Below are 21,182 nucleotides of genomic sequence, written 5' to 3'. Positions count from 1 at the left end.
GTCTCTATATAAAGATATATGTGTGAAGGTGCATATCTTTACTTACAGATGACCGCACGGGTGTCGCTGCATTTCAGAGGGTATTCATTTTTACCTCAGACGTGGCATGCAGTATAATATGAAACACTTACAGTTTCAGAGCAGTCCGACGTTGCTCTGTTCATTCACTGTTCATTCATGTTGTAAACGTAGCCTATAAATTGAGTCGACTTACTCTGCAGACATATACATATTTTAATGATCTCTGAATTGAAGATGTTTCATAGATAGACAAATATAATTTACAGAAAGAAATATCACACTTTCATCAGAGGACACATGTAGATGGAGGGCACTGGTGTCATGCATTTATCTGACATTTAAACACAAAAAGTACCTAATTTAACCGCCTGTTCGCTCGATTGTCATGTCATTTAATTATACCAATCTGCAGTGCTTCAATTTCAGTGTCAGTCAAGTCATCAGGATATTATCCCTTTACACTAACAAAACAATAACATTTTAATTGCACAGATTACTGAGTGTAAAGTGCAATGAATCAGTTCCTTTTCATGCAGGAAGTGTACATCCAAATCTATTTTTAAACACCTTTTCCCCTACTGGTGTCCTTATTTAAAAACAAAATCAAAAACATTTCGTTCATAAAATATGTTACAGTAATTACAAAGACACTTTATTCCAAGTACACTGTACTTCAAGTGAAGTCAAATAAAAAAGTCACTGGGGCCCTCTGCTGGTCATACTTATAATTTCAGTTAAAACAGTACAGTGTAACTCCTTAGGAGAAATGTTATAACTGTGTATAACAGGCATAAAAATGATGATGTGATTTTCAAGTTATAGTACACGGCAGAATATTTACAAAAATAATATTTACATATTCTCTAATAGTGTGCATTCTCAGATATTGTCACCTAATCTGATTATAACCCCCAATAGACACCTCCACATGGATTTCCAGAGAGAAAAGTTGGTAAACTTTGACTCCAATATACCACAGTCTTAACATCTCCCTCACCAGGAGCCTGGTAGCACAGCATGTGGTGTTGCTAGTTTGTGTATCTTTTCACCCAAGACTCTCTAGATTCACCCTGTTTACCCAGAGGATATTTTAATGTGCCTGTGGGTGGAGTCATGTTTGTCTGTCAGTGCAGAAAGAGGAAGTGAAACTTGATGAATGAAACCCAAAGTGTTCCCTAATTACACAGAATGACTGCTGTGTACAAAGAAAACAACACACAATCAACTCGGTCTCTTGGTTGCCTGGGTCTTCTGGTACGTGTAAATATATATAAAAAATAACATAAAATAAAATAAAATAATCAGGTGACTTTTGTTACTATCCCTGTTTTTATGTTTCCAAATGTTGCACCCCACTGCAGGTCGAAGGCACCATCATGTGAATCTGTCCAAGTACTTCATAAAAATTAGCAAAAAATATTAAAATATCCTCTTTAGTTAGTCTCTAGTTTCACAGAATATGCACAACAGTGCAGAGCATCTTTCCCAGATCAGTGGTCGGCAGTCTCAGGGAAGAGCCCCACTAAAAGTGACTATGGGCAGGCAGAGGAGGGAGCAGAAGGTCGGGTGGAGTGGCTGGATTTGAGCAGAGGCCTGGAATTTTCGTAGCCTCCAGTCAGTGGAGCTGTCAGGTTTGTAGCACACTGATATTTCACACCTGGATGACAAAGAAGGAGATATATGGTTAGAGAAAAACAAACATTTGCAAGGACTGTGTACTGTAAGTGGGTTTTGTCATTTCTGTGTACGTTTCCTGAGAGGAAAGAGGGCCATGGTGACGCAGCTGAGAGAGAGAAACTGCTCCGAGAACAAATCAAGAGCTAAAATCTAATTTGTATGTCTTTGTGATTCTAAACTATTTTTTTCTGACAAATGTTTCTTCTAAACACCCCCTCCCCCCCCCCCCCCCCCCCAAAAAAAAAAGAAAAGAAAAGAAAAAGCTGTGTCTTAACGTATGGTTGTGTTACCATGTAGACCACGTAGATGTGAAACAACCTGTCTCAATTAGCTACCATCACATATAGCTTCTTTCCGGTTTCTTTTCATTTGGGTGCACGTGTTTATTTTCATTCCAAACCTGGTGACACTCTGTAGTATCTTCTTCTCATCCTGGTCCAGGCACACAGCAAAAGTTGTGTTTTCAACACCGCTGACCTGCACCTTGTCCACCTTCACCTCAGTCACAGTCAGTTGCTGCAAAGGTGATAAGCGGAGCAAATTGTCACGAACAGACATTTTACCAAAAACCAACAAGACTTCACGAAAAGGAATCATTTTTAAACAACACGCACGACTTTCACACCTCGACCGAGCTGCATTGAAAACAACTCAGATGGGTTCAATCATTTAATCAGGTCTACATTTTGCTGATGAGGTTAAAAACTCTTATAAATAAACGCTCCAAACCCAAACTAGGTTAACACACCAGCATACAGTGCTGCAAAACAATACTACTGCCAAAGCACACACCAGCAAAAGAATTGTGTTCTTGTTTGTGTGTTGTGGCTTTCTGTTCCATCACGGTGTCAGACAGTAAACGGTTCCCATACATGCTTGCGTGTGTGACTAGATATTCAGTCGAGATTTTGAGATGAAATCGAGTGTGTATCGAGGACTCCATCTTCAGTGATGGCTGTGCTGCAAAGCTGTTTGCGAAAGTAGATTGGTGCTGCACTTTCATAACCACAAACCACCAAGGCAGACTGATATCACGTATTGCTCACCTGGTTGTAGCCCTTTTTGCATTTCCCATTCTGTCTCTTCAGGACTTCAGTCATTGTCAGCTGCAGGCACTCCATCTTTGAGTCTGATAGACATCATTTTAGGTCAATTAAGAATACACTTGCACATTTTGTTCATTTTCACCTTGAGAAAGGGTTTCGATTAGAAAACTAGCTTGAGTAATACGGGAATAAGAAAGTGAATGATTCGAATTGACAGTGAAGAATGGAATGTGTTTCCCTGAAATGAAATTGTGAACAGACATAACTTTTAATGGTAAACACAAAGAGTTACATACCTAGCTCCTCAGGATTCTTGCATGCTTTGATTAAGTTTACTGAAGTACAAACTTTGGTTTCTCGCTTCCACTGACTTCTGCCGCTAATAACAACCTGAATGAGAGGAAAAGTAGGGTAAGATTACGGCTCTTTTATTTAAACAAAAAAAAAACAAAACCCAAAACACTCCAGTTTTGGGAGATGAGAAAAACAGATATGATCATGACTGCTTCCAGACGACTGTGTCGATTTTGAAAGACAAAGAGATGTCACTTTTACCAATTTCTAATGGTTTAGACCACATGACCACAAAGACCAAACCTTTGTGCAAGTCTTTGTGCTTTGTCACAGAAGTTTGATGCGTCATCTCCTGTGACTCAAGAAGCGACCATATAACTTAAACCAGTTCTTAAGGCGGTGGAAAACTGCACTAAAGTGTTTGTTTGTTTTTCTCCTGATAAGATGTCATAATTACAAATAAAATTTGTTTATAACACAGCTTTATGAAACAAATTTTAATTAGGGATACAACCCAAACGCCATCCTACCTTGTTGTACACAACTTCCAAAGTTAGAGGGACTGCTTCTCGGTCACCATCAATGCCAAAACGTTTACTGGCAGCACCTACAGAAAAAAAAAGAAAAGCACACGTACACACATAAACTGTTAATCCACGGTACTTAAAAGGGCTACAAAACAATATGTCTACAAAATATTTTTAAATGTACTTCCTGGTGTGGAAAAAAAGACATTTGTGTAGTTTAGCCACTGTTGTCATAAGTTTTTACATAATGGAAACAAAGGGTAGGTCATTTGCACAGTAACTAACAGATAGAGGACATAAAAACATTTCCCTAAACTTTAACTTCTCCAAAGAAATTAAAAATCAGAAGTGCAAGTAGTGTTGACAAGTGAAACTTGAAAAGTAGAAGTGAATCATGATGTAAAAAAAAAAAAAAAAAAAGCAGTTGTTTCCCTACTATAAATTTAGTAGTCTCAGCCTCATAATAAATGATAATCCATGTCACTGTAAGGAAATGTGGCTGCTAGGCTATGTATAAATGCAAATGTTTGATGCATGCGTCTGACTTACCCATGGCCTTGATGGCTCGCGTTCCTGCGGCGTGACCCAACTCCAGGGAGTGGACGAACACCTCAGTCCTCCGCTCTCCACAAGCTAACGTCAGCTACAAGACCAAAGTTCCTCCGTTATTCACTGAATATGAAACTGTGTTTTGTTGTTAATGAGTGGCAGAGTGCCATTCTCTGATACTAAAAAAAAAAACTTGTGAATGAAGTTGCAAGAAAGGGGAACAAAAAGCCCCAAAAAAGCATTTTAAGTGTTAACGTGTAACCAACCTCAGCCTGATAGAGCTGGATTAGAGTTGGCCGAGCAGCATAGCGGCAATAGTACAGGACCAAGTCGGCCAGGATGGGTAGACGCTGCTCATATGAGCTATCGTAGGACTCGGACTCTGTTTTTGAGGTTTGCTGCAGCAAAGAGTTTATGATACATGGTGAAATTCTTTGTTGGATAAACAGGAATAACAGACTTTAGGATAGCTTTGGCTTGGTGGTGGAAAAGTTATACTACAGTTATACCTGGCAGACGATGTTGGCTGGTAAGTTAAGCAGGCTGAGGGTGTTTCTTTCGTACCAAGGATCCAGCATACCAAGGAGATGGGCAATGTCATTAGTACTGTCCCCTATGCCCATGTGGTCCTGCATGAGCAAAAGTGTCATACATTTACCTTTATAGACATTTTGTCTTTCTGTTCAAAAAAAAATCACAAATAATCATTCTGTAGTCATCTTGAAATTATGTTTTCTTTGCTCTACGCCTCAGGTAGCTTAGTCTAAAGCAGACCTTGTGCCTTGTATTTGATATTGGTGGTGGTGTTCTTGCACTTACGTTACACAGGGTTGTTCCCTTTGAAGCTCCAGGTTGAATTAAAGGACTAGAACCTCTCCGAGCTGCTATTACTGCAGAGTCTTTCTTCACTGGCACAAAGTAGAACTGAAGATTGAAAGCCCTGCTGAGACGCGGACATGCAGTCTCCTTTCTCCTGAGGTCATTGTATGCTCGGGCCACCTTCCCCGCTACATGATCAGCACCAAATACCACCACCCTCAGCGTAATATTCTTAATGTCTTCATCACTGCTAAGAATAGGCCTCCTTCGGAAGCAGACATGTTTAAGGGTTTGACTTTGTGGCTGGAGTGAGGGTTCAGGAATATGTAATCTGACCTGCTGTGGCAGGGAGTTGGAACGCTTCTCTCGCACCACAAAAAGGTCTTTCGATTCAGTGTTTCCTAAACTTTTGGCCCGGGAAAGGGGGCTCTTGGGTTTGATGAAAAGCCGGTAGAAGTGTTGGCTTAGTCGAGCTGAACTTTTTGTTGACCTTGGCGAACATTTTTCAGCGACAGGAGAGGAGCAGATGTAGTCATCAGGATCTTCAAAGTAGTCACTATCAGCTCCAGAGGTGATAGAAAGAAGGGAGGGAGCGTACGATTCTGAGGCTACAGACAAGGTGGAGAACATGGAGTCTTTGGATGTGGAGGAGATCGTGGAGAAGGTAGAGGCACGATGGCTGTTGCGGTAGTCACTAGGGATGATAGATATTGCAGAAGGTTCAACACCATGCTCCTCCTCGTCTTTGTCTTCTTCCACATCAATTTCTGTCACATACCTCTCGTCATCAATATCACCCTCTTCTTCCTGCTCATTAGTGGACAGGTAGCCAGTTTCATGCTCCAAAAGGGTGTTCAGAACATCTGCAGGAAACAGGATATAAATCTTACTTAGAAAATAATATTTAAATTTAGCTATCAAAACAGAGAGAAAAACACCTGCTGAAAGATCCAGGAAAAACTATCCTTAAGAGATTGATTTACAAATTCTCTGTCAGCTAATAGGAAAAAGTTTATTCCCAAATATGAAGTACAAATAAATACAAGTTGAGTTTATTACCAAAGTTATCTTTTTCCCAGTTAAACATGTAACATTTGGCTGTGGGCAGGGGTAGCGTCTGCAACATTCCTAAGAGAAGAGCAAAATAACAGTCGGATTAGTGCCATGTAACACACTTCCAACCTCCAACCCCCCAGTTACCAAAACTAGCCTTACCATCAGACTTCCTTCCATTGGAAGCAGGGATCTTCATCATCTCCCTGAGTTTCTCCAGTCCCTGGATGACATGACTCCGCCCCTTCAGTGGTTCACTCATGGTAGCAGCTGCCTCTAAGGCATCGCTTACCAAGGAGTAGATCTCCTCCAGCTCATTCACAGGTTTTTCCTGCAAAAAGTCATGGTCTCATATTAATCTCATATTGGACAGTACAGGTTTTGACCATGTGATGTCATAACATTTTCCTTTAATAAATATTTATAGATTTCCAAACTACAGGAACCATCTCAGAGTTTAAATCTTGGGCTGGAACTACAAAGCAAATATCTCACATCCTGAAAACATTCTTCAAACATAAAACTACTGACAAGCAACTCCTTACGACGATATCGTACGTACGCTAGAGTCTTTTTCCCTTTTATTCAGTTCAGTTTAGCAACGAACATCTTTGTTCCTGCCAGCGGGGAGAGCCAAGATAAAAACTACATTTATCTAACCATCAAAACCTATTAAAAAGGCATGTACTTAAGTCTTTGTAGCTTTATATAACAAATGTAATGTCAGAAATTCAAAGTAAAGATGGTTAATGGTAGATTAACATATTCATTCAGGTTAGGTTTAGAGTACACTAAAAAATACTTTCTCCCATTAGCTGTGGGTTAAAAATGAATGAAATATCTTACTAAAAGAAATGAATTTAGTTACAATGAAACAATGTGATTATTTAGCTTGTATGAGAATAAAAAAAACAACCCAACTATAACAAAATGTGTGTTTTGTACTACACCACAAAGTTTCCTAGCTTTTTACAATCAATATTTGCAGAACAGTACATTTAGCACACTTACCTGCAGAGCTCTGTGAATGCTGTGCAGAGGGTACTTGGTGCCTAGTGTGGACTGGAAGGCGTGTTTAATCAAAGTGATGTAGGTTTCTCTCTGTGAGTGCTGAACGCAGCTGAGCTGCTCAGCCACTGAAACAAAGTCAGCAGGAACTTCACTGGGGTTCATCAGCAACACAGTCCTGTCAGCAACACGGAGTGTTAGAGTAAAACCTTGACTTGTACACAATGTACACAACCTATACACTGTATGCAGGACACGATGCAAACAGGATGCTATGGTCATGATGAGGTTTGGTGGGTAGAAAAGGGGATGGAAAGGGATTTTCAAAGTACTGAGATGACACATCACACATGGTGTCATTAAGTATGGCACCTGTAGTTTAGTTTTGTTGTTACTTTACACGTGGGATCGGATAAATGCAGCACGAATGGCTGTGCAACTTTTTCACAAGAAAGCAGAAGGTGCAAAGTTAACACACCAAAGTGAACTAAGCATACACCATCCTCTGCATGCAGTGCTTCAAAGGTAGAGAAAGCACAGTGTGCTTATGCAGCATAGGACCTTTGCAAATGCAGATATCAAATATCACCAGCACTTGGACTAGTTGTGGCTAATTTTTTTTTTCTGTATATGCTATTTCTTTCTACATAGGCACATGCTTACATGCATATTCTATATTTTTATAGTCTTTAACGTAGTGAGCAGTGACATAGGGAAGCCTTACATGGTTTTTGAGCACTGGATGGATGTGTTCAAGCCCTGCTCGTCCCTCACCAGTCTCTGAAAGGAAATTCCTGTTTGGAAAACAGAACACAAACATTTGAATTGACACCAAAAAAAAAAGCATGACTACATTAAATGTTGTGGTGGAATAACTAGAGGCAGATGAAGGGTAACTGATGACCTAATTACTAATAAATTATTGAAGTGTTAATATTGTTAATCATTAAAATTAGCCAATGCTGCTCACGGGACGGTTAAAATCAACTGAAATGAATAAATGAGGTATGGGTACCTCTGGCTGTGACCTTATCCGAACAACAAATACACACCAAAACACTACACCAGCTAACACTCATTCACAAATCATTAAGTCGTCTTTTGTTGTTTTGTTTTTTTAATCTTTTGAAATACCTGACCATTCAGCTGAATTTCCTCACTCATTTGTGGTTTCTGCTTTCTGTAAATGCTGATACTACATCCGTTTTCAAACAATATCCAGTTAGAATGAAGAAGTTTCTCTTAAACCTGAAACCACGTCATCATCCTGCCTCTGTCAGGTGTACACGCTACAAGCAGAGCTCTTTTTTCCCCCCAAGCGTTATCCTAAATGCATTTCTTTGACTTATCACTAGGGGGAGTACAGTTACAACAGGTGGATAAGCAAGAGGTAAATTAAGCATAGTATGTCTAAGAGGGCAAAGATGTGTGAATTAAACAGACACATAAAGAAGAGAAGGACCACAAAAAATAAACAACATTCTCCATATTTACCTGGGGCCTTCATTTCTAGCTGTATTGTGGAGAGAAGCTTTTTACACACACTGCAGTAGGGTTCAGGCCATGTGAGGAAATGGCAAAACACATCCATGGCTTCCTCCAGCAGGTCTGTGTTATCAGTGCAGTACGGTGTCTAAGACCAAAGCACAAAAAGATGTTTTTACTCTACAGGAGCTCTGTAGACCGCAAGATCCATCTCAGAAGACCAACAACATACTGAAACTACGATTATCATAATTGTTCATAATTCAGTTCTACTTCTACAATCTAGAAGCTTTGAAGCATAACTCAAACTATTACTCTGTTTTATATAAAACCTCGATGAATTATTTAAATAACTTGTTATTTATATAGTGAATAACTGTGCCTAACTGATCCAATACGGAAAGACCATTTTCTTTTGGAGCAACTGGCTGATCAACAATCATAATTTGATCCAGAGGGATCAGAGAATGCTTTTAATTGGAGCCATTTGGTCCATTAAGTGGGATGTATTAGTTCATAAGAGGTGGAAACACAAAGCAATACAAAACTGTTCTTTTCAGTTCTGCTCTTTTTTCAGGAAATGAAATGTATTACATATCTTATTGTCATGTTTGGGTCATACTATGGTTGTTCATTTGTTGTATATTACAAAAATATATGTAAAATAAAATATTTAGCAAGAAAGAATAAACGGATAAATCAAAGGTTTTCTGTAGGCATGATTTCTGCATGATGAAAAGGCTTCCTTTCACATCTTTCATTGTTACGGTTTCTAGTATTATGTAATTATCCTGTAACTGCTTGAACATACGTCACAGGGGATTGAATTGAGAAACTAACTGAACTTTAAGATGGAGAAAGCTCATACCATCTTGGAACACTCTGAATGCTACTGAGAGGTGAAGAAAGGTCACATATTTTGATAACATCTGTTTTTAGACAAGCTGTACCTGCAACAGCGTGGAGGAGAACATGATAGCGAGAGGAGCCACCAGCTCATACTGACACTGCTCCTGAACCTGATCGCACGAACAGATGAACACAACATAAAGCGAGTAAGGATTAGTTAATGTAGACTTTTGATTATTATAGCATTCATTCATCAATGATTAATACATCTTTTCTCCTTGACCTCTCACCTCTCGGGTCTTCCTGATGATCTGCTGTAAAAGGATGATGAAGTTGTCCGGATCTCTCTTCACCAGCTCCTCCAGGCTCCATCGGTTCATTGACTGTCCCACTGAGCACATCAGCACTGCAATACATGCGTTTTTACAGCTATAAACAACATATATGCTTGACATTCTCACATATTTAATATCTAATGCTACGATTCCAATTTTCTACATATTTTTAGTAGCCATCAAACGTACCCCATAGTGGTAATGAAACAAGGCACTGGACAATATTGTGCTAGGCTCTGACACTGGTTTGCAAAAAACACCCAACAGCTTTTTGAAGTCTCAAGCTGTCACTTCTGGTGCGTATCATAGGTGTGTATTATCACCTTTTGTTCACTGTTTCACTAAGGATGTTTGCGTATGTACAAATACGACAGGATGGATTTCCTGTTGTTAGAAAAAAATAAAATAAAAACAAGATAAGATCTCAGTTTGAAAGATTTATTTTGCACTAGGTTATTCACAAAGGGTAATTTGGTAAAAGTGCAGTTGGCAAGTCCCAGATAATCAATTAACTTTTTATCAAAAGTCTCAATATAAAGCTTTTGGTATACATAATAATGTTTTACTGTTTTCTGTTACAGTGTGAAACAGAAACCTGAATTAAAAACAACAAAGTAGATCTGTGAATACAGTATTTCAAACCACACCGATCTGTTTTTTTGAGTGCGGTGTATCACAGTCACAAAAACAACTGAAAATGACACCTGACTCCTCACAAGCATGTTATTTTGATATGATCCCTCGATCTCCGTGACTTAGATTGCACATCAATCTAAGGAATTAAAGCTTTAGCAGTCAAACACAAATGCCGTCCTATAAACAGGCCTTTGCATCCAAGTGCGCTACCTAACATCTCTAAAAAGCAGTGCGCTATTTGCATCATGATCACACCTAACCACTTGGGAGCTCTAGTCTTTTTTAATATTGCTGGTTATGGGAATACAGCTGCCTGTTTTGAATGATCCTGTTAAGATCCAGAATGTAATACATCAGTGCTTCAGTAGACGGCTTGTGCTCAACATGTGGACGTTTACGTGAATGTAGCACATTACATATCCCTGGAAGTTTATCCGGTCAATGCATTTCAAAAATAAAAATAAAAGCTCTGAATTGGAAAAAACGAATGATGAAACGAGAACACCAAACTAAGACCTTCAGGTCACGTTTTAAATGCCAAAATCACATCATCACCACCGATCAGTTTGCACAGGTATGCGTCATTCTATCTGACACTGGTTGACGTGCGGAGGCCGATGCCAGTTTGATCTTCCGCCCTGTTTTTATACTCTGCATCACAGTACCTCCTGCTTCTGACGCCTCACACACACGCTGCGGTCTGTACCACCACTTCCTCCCAGCTGTCTATTCACACAACTTCCTTCAACACCCAATAGTGTGCTCCACCAATGATCTTTCAGCAACAGTGTCATCAACAAGCAGCTCAGACTCTTCTGAGCGTATGTCGCGCACAGTCCCTGTGTTAAGAGCTCGTGAACAAACAACTTTTTCTGTCAACACCACATGTTACACATGTCCAAATGTGCTTGCTAGAGGTTGATACTTCTGAGAAAATGTGGTGCCTTTACCTTCCTAGAAACAGAATTTTGACCCCACACTCTAAATGAACGCCTGTAATGAACGATTTCTGTTCATTGTATGGCACTTTAGACTGAAAAACCTGCTGTAAGCAGATAAAATTACAAAACTTACAACAAACATATTAACAAGAGCCATGGTTAATGCCGTGATACGATTTAGTTAGTCAGAACTATTGACATTTACGATGGCTTAGCCACACATTTTGTCCCAGTAAACTATGCCAGTGAACCAATACAAGTCACAATACAAGGAGGTGAAGTGAGAGACAGAATGAGCTGCGACCAATATAACTCCATATAACAAATGTAACAATTATATCTGTGCACACAGAGTTCAGACTCTGTGTATGAAACTCTGAATCAGGCTCCTCGTGGCTTTATCTCAGAATAAAAATAATAAAGATTAAACGATATTTGGTGCAGTGACGACACTAACAAAAACAAATGATGTGATTATATTGCCATGGCAGATAGGAGCACAACCAAGCATTTGCTCTGTACATCTCTAAAAAGATGCACATTAAAAAAATGGTGTTGTAAAATTCAGAGGATGGCGTTTGTCCAAGAAAAGCTTTTTAAGGCTTCACAGGATCAGCTGTCTGATTATAACCTTCTTTTATAACCAGATCTTAGCGGTGATCCTATAAGTCCTTGGTAAAACTGCAGGATCTTACCGTTCCAGTGATGTGCTGCTGTGGGACTTTGCCGCAGTCCATCCAGACACCTATCCAGAGCATGCTGGATCCGGTCCTCTGTACAAGAGGTGTGCTGCATATTCACCACTCAGGTTCTGGAAAGAGGCAGGAGAGAGATGATTATTAAGCACCGAAATATGATAAGCATCTCAATGCCCTTTAATGTCTTCTGTGGAAGATTATCTTCAAATACATTCATGCATAATGTTCCCATGCAAACGTACACACATGCTCCTCTCTTTTCCTCAACAGTGTGTTGTGTTATCGCATTTACTTTGCATGAAGGCAGTTCACTCGGCAAGTATGAAAATCAGTCAGAAGAAGATACACAAACCATAATCTAAGTGGTAAGGAAAACAGACACAGGGCTATTTGTGTCACTGTTTTGTTGCTATAGTTCCTGAAATGTCCTAAACACATTTGACAGAAACCTCCGCTGCCTCAAAGCAGCCATATTTATCTAAAGACTTAAATGGATCTGTGACCACTTTAATACAACGGTTTTAAGCAGACCTGCTTCAGTTATAGTGTATTCAGCAGTTACATTGTACAAGGATGGGAATTTCTGGATTTAAGACATTACATATTGCTCAACAAGCTTTGACTGAGAAAATTTTAAAGGAAAACAAACTGGAAAGCAAACAATTTTCACCATTTTTAACAGGATAAAAGAAAACCCCCCTGCCCGAAGTGATTTTAAAATTAACACACACACACACACACACACACACTCTGCAATCCTATAAATGAGAGAGATATGGCGAGGAAGAGCTTGTTATAGAATTCCTGTATGACAAAAATGTGCGTCATATTTTACCACTGACTCATGAGGATGTACTGAACTTCACTTTTTTTTTTTAAACTTTCAGTTTATCAGCGCGTTTGGCTGTTTTTCATGCAGCAACTGAGGACAACCCAGGTGTGGCAAGCTGTTTCAGTTCTGTTATGAACACATCTCATAAGACATATGCGTAAGGAAAAACACAGGCGTCCGCCAGTCAAATTAAAATGGGCTGAGTAGTCACTTGTAATTCTTGGATGTTTTTATATGTAGAAGAACAACATTTGTGGTGGCAGAAGGTTAACGACACAATTTCAGAGCTGAAAACTGGACCTAACCGCTAACCAAACAGTTTATAAAGAAGAAAGTAGTTCATAGGTTTGAAAACGGTAAAGTGAACATCTCTTTTCACGGGCAACTATAAAATTTCCCGATCTAGCCTTTCAGTTCAAATTAAACAGGTGTTTCTGTGTGGGCCAGCTTGTACTCTTATTAGGAATAGCCACAGAAACCATTTTCAAAGAAGCCTGTTGCTTTCGATACAACAAAAAGTGCACTCTCTCATAATTTGTCAGGAAAACCATGGGTTTTCAAGCACCCTTAGTTGCATCCAACTCACCATGGCATGGTATGAATCTAATTATTCTTAGATTTTTCCAGACTTCCCATAACAGAGTCCAGCTACACAATGTTACCATGACCTAATTGCATGTAATGACCCCATTAGATGCAATGATGACCCCAGCTGTGTGATATGTTGTATTACACAGATGGTTTTCACATCCAGGTTAGACAACAGCTTTTTGAACATTTTGGGGGAAACATCAGCATTTCTTGCTGAATATGCATTTTTACATGTTTTTCCCAAATAATCTGCATGAGCAAACTCACACATGACCAGCCTCTGTAATGGGAAGAGGAAACTAACCTACGATCTATTAAAAGAGGATGTAAACAAGCTTAAAGTTGGCTGGCTGGACAATGAGTTCGAGCTCCAGAAGCATACGCAACTAGTTAATTAATATATAAAAGTAGCTCTGTATCGGTTGCATTGACGAGAGAGGCATGAGAGACATTTTCATGTGCAATACTCTAGTTTTAGGGTTAACATATTCAATAATTTGGGGCCTAAATGTATTATTGAAACCAATAAACAGCTTCTAACTTGTTAATGCACGTACACATAGAACAGGCGCGTTTTCCATAGTTAATGTTGGAAAAAGATTGTTTAACATGGTCAGAAATAAGCTTGCTGATAATGCATTACGTATCTCCTCAATACGTTTCTCCTGACTCACTTAAGAATTTGGAAATGCAATAAATGCATGTGCAAGCATGAGGAAACATCCAAATATAAGAAGCAGAACAAATACTTCTGTAAAAACAAAAATAAAATTAAAATTAAAATGAAGGTGACAGCGCTTTTAGAAGATTTACAATTTTAGAAACAGAGCAACCAATCAGATCTTCTACCTCCCCCCGACAGAAACGCTCAACAGCTTAATCGAGTTTGTCCTTCAAGAGTTATTTTATTCCTTTAAGTGAAATCTGAATGTGCCAAAGTTTAAAAAAAACTATCAGCATGCTGTGTACAGAAACATCACCGGTGTCAACAGTACCAAGAAAAAAAATAACTTTCATTTAGTAGTAATGGCTTTTTTTCCACACTGATTTCACATTCACATTTTTTTTAGTCAGTGTAATCTTCAACAAGAATGGTTATGGAGTGATGGTAGACCAGGACCAGAAATGAGTAATGACATCAAGCTGTGTGTCTGATTATATCTCCTCAAAATTTCCCCTGACAGGTTCACAAATTCCCCACTTCAGATGAAAGCTAGAAATACATGCTGGCTGACAGATGAACGGTGTTACCAAATTACTCACTTGATCTTTATACACCTACACGCCTAATAACTCTAACTGACACACACTGACACACATAAGCACATAACTGTTTATCCTTGACTTCAGAGGACAGGAAGTTGAGTTACACTGATTACCTGGAGATTTTTTCTGACATGTATCAAATGCTAGTTAGTCTATTAGTAACCCCACTCTAGAGTAACAGTAAAACATGTCTGCAATTCAAGTACTTAAGACATTGCCCAGGAAGGGAAAGTTTGTTAGTGTTTGTGAAACTAGATTTAAGTCCCCACAGCCTAAACACAACCCTGGCCACCAACAGTCTGTATGCTTGAGAGCAGGCTGGCATTTGGGAATGTGCTTGTTTCTTGGCCAGAGTTAGACGGGCAGCAGCTGGTTAACTTGGATTAACACAGACTGAATCACATGCTTGTATGTGTCCACAAAAGATGTGTAAAAAAAATAATATCTGTTGAAGAAAGACGTCATAATGATAAATGTCTATAATGACCTTATGGAAGATACGGAACAAACAGCTTGCTTTTACGCCTCTCTTTTTCTTGGATTAGCTAAACAAGATGATACTATTTGGCAGTTTTTTATCTTTGGAAAGAACCAAGGAAAGTGCACTTCCTGTTTCCAGTCTCCATAATGAGCTAAAACATTTAGATACCAACTGTAAATTTGTATTTAAGTGACTTTTATATTAACCTATGAACCAGAACAATAGTTGATCATCATCTAACAAGCAAGTTAACAAGGATATTTCTCAAAATGTCAGACTGTTCCCTATGAGCCACAACAACTCATAGGGAACAGTGCTGTGGACATTGACAACACAGCACAGCACAAAACACCTTTAGGAAAATGTGCGCTATTGTTTCCCCAAACAATTGTCCTTATTTTTACTCACAACTCGTGCTTAAGTACAGATGCACAGCACTGACATCCAAACTTCCAACCTTGCCATAGGCACGGGTCAGGAAGTTCATGCAAATCCCAAGTTCAGGAGGCCAGATGAATGAAACTCAATTATCCCACAGCACTCCACTTTCCTAAAGTTACCATTCAATAACAATACCTTCAGCTCTAGGCATAAACAAAACCACCATGCAGCACTTTTCTCAGCCGTCCCTCCTCCCCAGAGATGTATTGTCTCTAAAAGTGTTCCAGCGGCACTGAGCAGGACTACAGAGCCGTGTGCGTTGGATCCTTGTATTGAGTGCTCCGGTAATTGTCAGGGCTGGACAGAGCTGGATATGAGCCCAGTTGATGTGGAAGGAACTAATAAATTAAAGTTGTAATGACTCTTACATCCAACGTGGCGTTCAATGAGGACACGTAAAGGTAATAAAAGAGATGATAGCACTGTATGATGCAGTGAAAGTGTTACATATGAAAGAACCAACTGGTATAGTCCCTCTATGTTACTTATTCAGTACTCTTTTACCAAACATGGATGATTAAGCTTTTGTTTGGTATTCTTCTCAAAGAAAAGTCAGATATATTTTAGGAAGCTGCCATCACACACCCTTTTGCAATGTAAGATGTACATCCAGCTATTATTAATCTTAAAAACAGCGAGGGTGTCTGCTGAACTATTAACCTGTCAGTGGAAATCATAAACACTATAATAGAAATACGGCAAAAACAGCTATATACCACATCCAGATTGTTGCGGATTTTCTGGGCTTATGCAACTACAGGGATTTTTGCAGCAAAATTCAACCATAAGCGTCATCGAAGTTGTTTACATAGACCTGCTAGTCATGTTGCAAATGCAGCGACTTTGTGGTGTTTCATAAGAGGATGTATGCAGTACATCCCTAAGAGTCAACAAGGTCACTTCCACTTTTTCATGGCTTACATTCTGACAACAACAAGCAGTGTTTCTATGGTTTAGAGCTAGTTTTCAAAAACGTAAAGCGAAGTAAGCATTATGTTACAGAGACAGTCCTTAAAGAGCTTAAAAAATAAAAAATAAGCATGGTTCATGCACTAAAAACACGGATGGTGTCATGTTTTGATCTTCAACATCTGCATGAAGCAATCTATTCTAGGAAGAAACAAACTAGGAAAACATTAACTGATAGCTCTGTCTACCATCAGGAGATCAACATACAACCAAATGGTAATCTCTCACAGAGATATCTTTTAAGCTTTTAGCCAATGTTTGACTCTGATAGACTCCCCGCTCTGTCAATAATAGCATCCCCAAACCACCAGACTATACCACTATTCCACCCACAAATGTTTAGTTCCTTTTTCCTTTCGCTTACCTGCCTGCTCCACACTGAGAAAAGCCGGCCATTCAAGCAACAGCTGATCCAAACAGAAACAGCTTCTGTATGAAATCCAAAGGATGAATTCTGGGTTTTGATTTTGTCACGATGACATTAACATTGTTCTTACATACTGGTTTTTGTGTAGAGTGAACACCCCCCCCCCCCGCCACCCGGTTATCTTCCCTTTATAAGCCCATTTCTCACTTGTGCTTCTTGTAGGGTTTTTCATCAAACTTCCCACAGCGCATCCAACGTTTCACCTCAGCCTGCGTCCCTCTCTTTCTCACAATGTCCTCTTTTTCCTCTCCCTCCATCTCCTCACGGACCTCTTCCCATGTCTCCCACAGATCCCATTACCGAATGCTTCCTAACAGGAAGATAGCTTCCCTGCGTCGCTGAGGAAGCAGGTGCCTCTCTATTGTTGTGGTGTGATCAGACTCTTAGATATACTCCCACAGACCAGGGACGAGATCTCTGTGTATATATGTGCATAATACATGCGTGCCTCTCATTTTAATTGACAGTCACACACCCCACCATCACCCTCACCCCAGCCCCAAACCCTTTCACAACTTCAATATTCACATCCAACCTTACTCTCTTCCCCTGACCTAGTGGATGTGAACCTGCCTCTTATGGCTTTAGGAAATAACAGCAGTCCAACTCCAAAGCTCTGTTGTAATTAAGTGCTTCCCTTTAGTCCAAACAACCTCTACCGGTGACCACTTGGCATTATATATAAGCTAAGCAGGTCAAAAAGTAACACTGTGTGGATGTGGCTTTTGTTTAATGCTATTATGCTGTATTTCCTACTTTAGAGCATCTAGAAAATACCTCATTAGGAAATAATGAAGGTGAACTTGCTCTTCAGCTCTGCGTGCATGTGCACGGCTGTTTAGAATCATCAGCTTTTATACTAATAATGCAACGAGATGCACACATATGCTGTTGTGCTGCTAATTACAGCAGCAAAACAAAGGGCCTGTTTGGTCACTCTATGTAAACTTTGGTTTTCACTTCCTGAATAAACACTGATAAACATATGAAAATTTTAATGCAAATATCAGGTTCTTTAATATCAGATTATGAAACTCAGAGGAGGCAGTAGAAGCACTGCAAACAAGACTGAGCAAACAAACAAAATAACAAAAACTATATATACTATATACAACAGCATATAGGCAGCATAGTCAGTATATAGGAATGTTTGTCTGTGTTCTAACTATATACAACAGTATGTGTCGTAAAGGTGAGCACGAAGATTTTACTGATATCAAAGCCTTAAAGAGACAAACAGGAAACAATTTGACGAATAACACACTTTAGCGGTAGGATTCTGCAGTCAACCCTCCTAGATGTGAAATTGTGGTCAACAATCTCATACCCACAAATCAACAGGCTTGATTGTCCGTGTTCTTCGATACAACAAATGGTCCGCGAGCTGCTCCAGCAGTTATTATTTCTCAACATAGGAGTGATTGTATTCCAACTCGATTGTGAAATTGGACTATTTCTATGAAAAATAGATGATCCCTTCCTGCCGTTGTGCAGAACAAATATGTCATCATCTAATGGGTGGGGTGGAAGCACGGAGTAGCGTGTAGTTCTTTTTCATTTTTTAACTTTCTTGAGAAAATTGTGACATGGGGTAGTGGGTAAATCATGCGCACGCCTGAAACATGACTCCAGTCACAAATAGAACGCCTACAAAGATCACAATCCTGACCTAAAAACACAGCAGATCATTTCTGGTGAATCTGGTTGCGAAGACAATCACCAGGGATCATTTCTGCATATGCAGAGGAAGTTATACAAAACCTTTCATAGCTTCAAAGGAAAATGTGGGAAGTCTCATCAACTGCAAACAACTGATATGATTAGATGCATCACTTGGGTCTGCTTGAGGCCACGCAACGTAAAAAGCAAAATCTCAGCCCAAAACATGGAAAAGTGATGTTGCAGAATGTCTAAAAATCTTCTCTCTTTTTTGAAGTGAGTTTTATCTTATATTTTTGTTTTGTCTTCTCAATATCACTCAAAATCACAGTGTGACAAATGCAGCTACATCATTACATTACTGGTGACAAGTATCTAAATTACTAGGCACTTTATTCAAAAAGCTCCTCGAGTGACCTTTAATTGTATTGTACTTGTAACCCATGTGTGAACAGCAAAGGGTTGTTGTTTTTTTCCCCAGTAACAGGTATCACGAGTTCAGCAGTTTGCTTGGTGGCATTTCTGTGGGTGGACAATCAAAAAAACTTGGTCTTTCTTCTCACCCTGAACTGAAGCTTCGAGTAAATCGGGATCCTTTGCTTGCATCCCTGGTTAAACTCCAATAGACTTCCATGGCAACCAAAATGACCCCAAGGACAGGAAACCTTTCAGCTCATTGGTGCAACTTAAAGTGCTGACCCACAACTCTTCCTTCATCTGATCGCCTGGTCCCACTAGCTTCAAGTACTTTTCTCCTTCTAAAAATCACAACATATATTTTAGACACCATCCAGGCATCTAACACGTGCTTCTGCATCTCTATACTTCCTCACTGAATACTATAGGCATGAATCACATAGAAAGTCTAGAAAAGCAGAAGTCACCATAATGGTAGGACTGTGGAGGTCTGTCAGATCACAGGTTTCCCATCAGTGTTTGATGCTGACAGAAAACAAAACAGTTTTTAACACTGCTGAGAAACGAGCTCTGGTGCCATAAAACACACGTACATGAGGAACAACTAGATTACAATAGATGAATGACAGAAGCAGCTTCACTTTGACGGCGTCATAAACTGTCGACTCTTAGATGCAAACGTAGATGCGCACAGGTGACACAAACAGTCTGTTGTCATATATCAAAGGTTCATGAAATTCAACACAAACATATCTGTACACAGTTAACCCATTTGCGAGTGGAACACTGCTGGTCGCCTTTAGAATAAAATATTTCCTTCTTCACAGTCTTACCTGTGGGTTATTGGCCAGCCTCCATAGCCCCTGTGCGTGTCTTAAAAGTCCAAAAAATCCAAGGGAAGGTGTCTCCTGTTCAGCGTCGCTGCCATTCATTCAACACGCACATCACGATTTAATAGGCAAACCCACATCCTGGGTAAAAAGAGCGGAGCCGTACGCCGTTCTGCGCTTTACATACAAAAACTGGCTCACAAACACGGCAAACAGGAAGTGTATGAGCGAGGCGCATGTGAGCACAATGACGACGGCTGCTGCTGCCGCTGAGAGTGTAGAGCTGGGAAGTGGAACTGTGTGGTAATCCGTGTGTTTCTAGACCTGTGCATGATGTTGGCCTCGGAAAAGAAGTCACGCTTCATGTGTGCGTTTTATGCGCACATTACGTTCACTTAAACCCAAGATATGTATTTCTGTATTTTCGGTGTCTTTTAAATTCAAGTGTTAAAAATAACTATTTTGAATGACAGAGAAATTACTCAAACCTGCGGACTCTGAGTTTTTCATTTTCTCTGCAAACCCCATTCTGTCAGGGAAACACTAGCCTTACTTCCCCTGTCGATTTGCTTGTCATTTACATGTTATCTATTTGTGTGACTTTGAATTCCCCTTCTCTTAAAGAGAGGGAAATGCAATGGCAAGCTAAACAAACCAGTGACAGTAAACACTGTCTGCGTTTCGGCTCAGAACTCTTGTCACTCACTACCAGCACAGCAGCATCTGGATCCAAAGCTTATATAATATAAGTTAATGAATATAACATTGATTTAGATTTAGTTTCTAGTTATAAAGAAAGGTAATTTTTACATAATACACAGAATATATGTATATTTTTTATATAAAAAATACATTTTAAAACGACATATTATATTCCCACAGAGCTTCAATGTAATCTTAAACTCAGTTTTTAGGAAATATACATGTTTAAATATAGTCTATTTATGAAAAAAGGAGCGCAGAGATTTAGTGTAGGGTTTGTTTATCAGCTTGTTGTTTGTTGTTGCCTGTCTTTTGTCAGTCACAATGATCACTGTGACATCAAATATCATGCTGGATCTACCAGTTCTATCATGAGACTATCCAGCTCTGATGCAAACTCAGTAGCCATGTCATGCCAAAAGGCTTGGAGGAAATAACAGAATGGGAGACTGCAAAAGGATATGCACTGCAGAACTTCACTGACTGATAGAGAAGATGCAAACAGTGCATGGAAACTAAGCAAAAATTTGACAAAGAGAAATAAAAACACACTTGTAATTGTTATAATATTTGAAAATCAGGACGTAAAGCCACAGACAAATGAAAAAGATAAGGAGCAGGATGACCAT

General features: G+C 39.4%; 1 protein-coding gene across 2 annotated transcripts; it reads right to left on the bottom strand.

Moving 5' to 3' along the window:
- Positions 1-210: 210 nt before the first annotated feature.
- Positions 211-20,142, bottom strand: pik3r5 (phosphoinositide-3-kinase, regulatory subunit 5). Of its 2 annotated transcripts, XM_004539276.6 has the most exons (19): positions 19,855-20,141; positions 11,936-12,051; positions 9,619-9,734; positions 9,430-9,498; positions 8,489-8,627; positions 7,719-7,788; positions 6,998-7,172; positions 6,149-6,317; positions 5,993-6,061; positions 5,712-5,796; positions 4,934-5,627; positions 4,624-4,743; positions 4,381-4,512; positions 4,115-4,208; positions 3,569-3,645; positions 3,041-3,134; positions 2,745-2,827; positions 2,099-2,214; positions 211-1,678 (listed from the first exon to the last, which is right to left on the bottom strand). In XM_004539276.6, exons 2-19 carry the CDS (start codon positions 12,033-12,035, stop codon positions 1,528-1,530), a joined length of 2,553 nt encoding a protein of 850 aa, XP_004539333.1. In that variant the 5' UTR covers positions 12,036-12,051; positions 19,855-20,141; the 3' UTR covers positions 211-1,527. The 2 variants fall into 2 exon arrangements, with proteins under 2 accessions (XP_004539333.1, XP_004539331.1); XM_004539274.6 differs by having other exon boundaries at positions 4,934-5,796; positions 19,855-20,142.
- Between the last annotated feature and the right edge of the window lie 1,040 nt (positions 20,143-21,182).

This window comes from Maylandia zebra, linkage group LG6 (assembly GCF_041146795.1).
Source record: "Maylandia zebra isolate NMK-2024a linkage group LG6, Mzebra_GT3a, whole genome shotgun sequence".
NCBI classification, from domain to species: Eukaryota; Metazoa; Chordata; class Actinopteri; order Cichliformes; family Cichlidae; genus Maylandia; species Maylandia zebra.
This window is presented reverse-complemented; position numbering and strand designations above follow the sequence as displayed.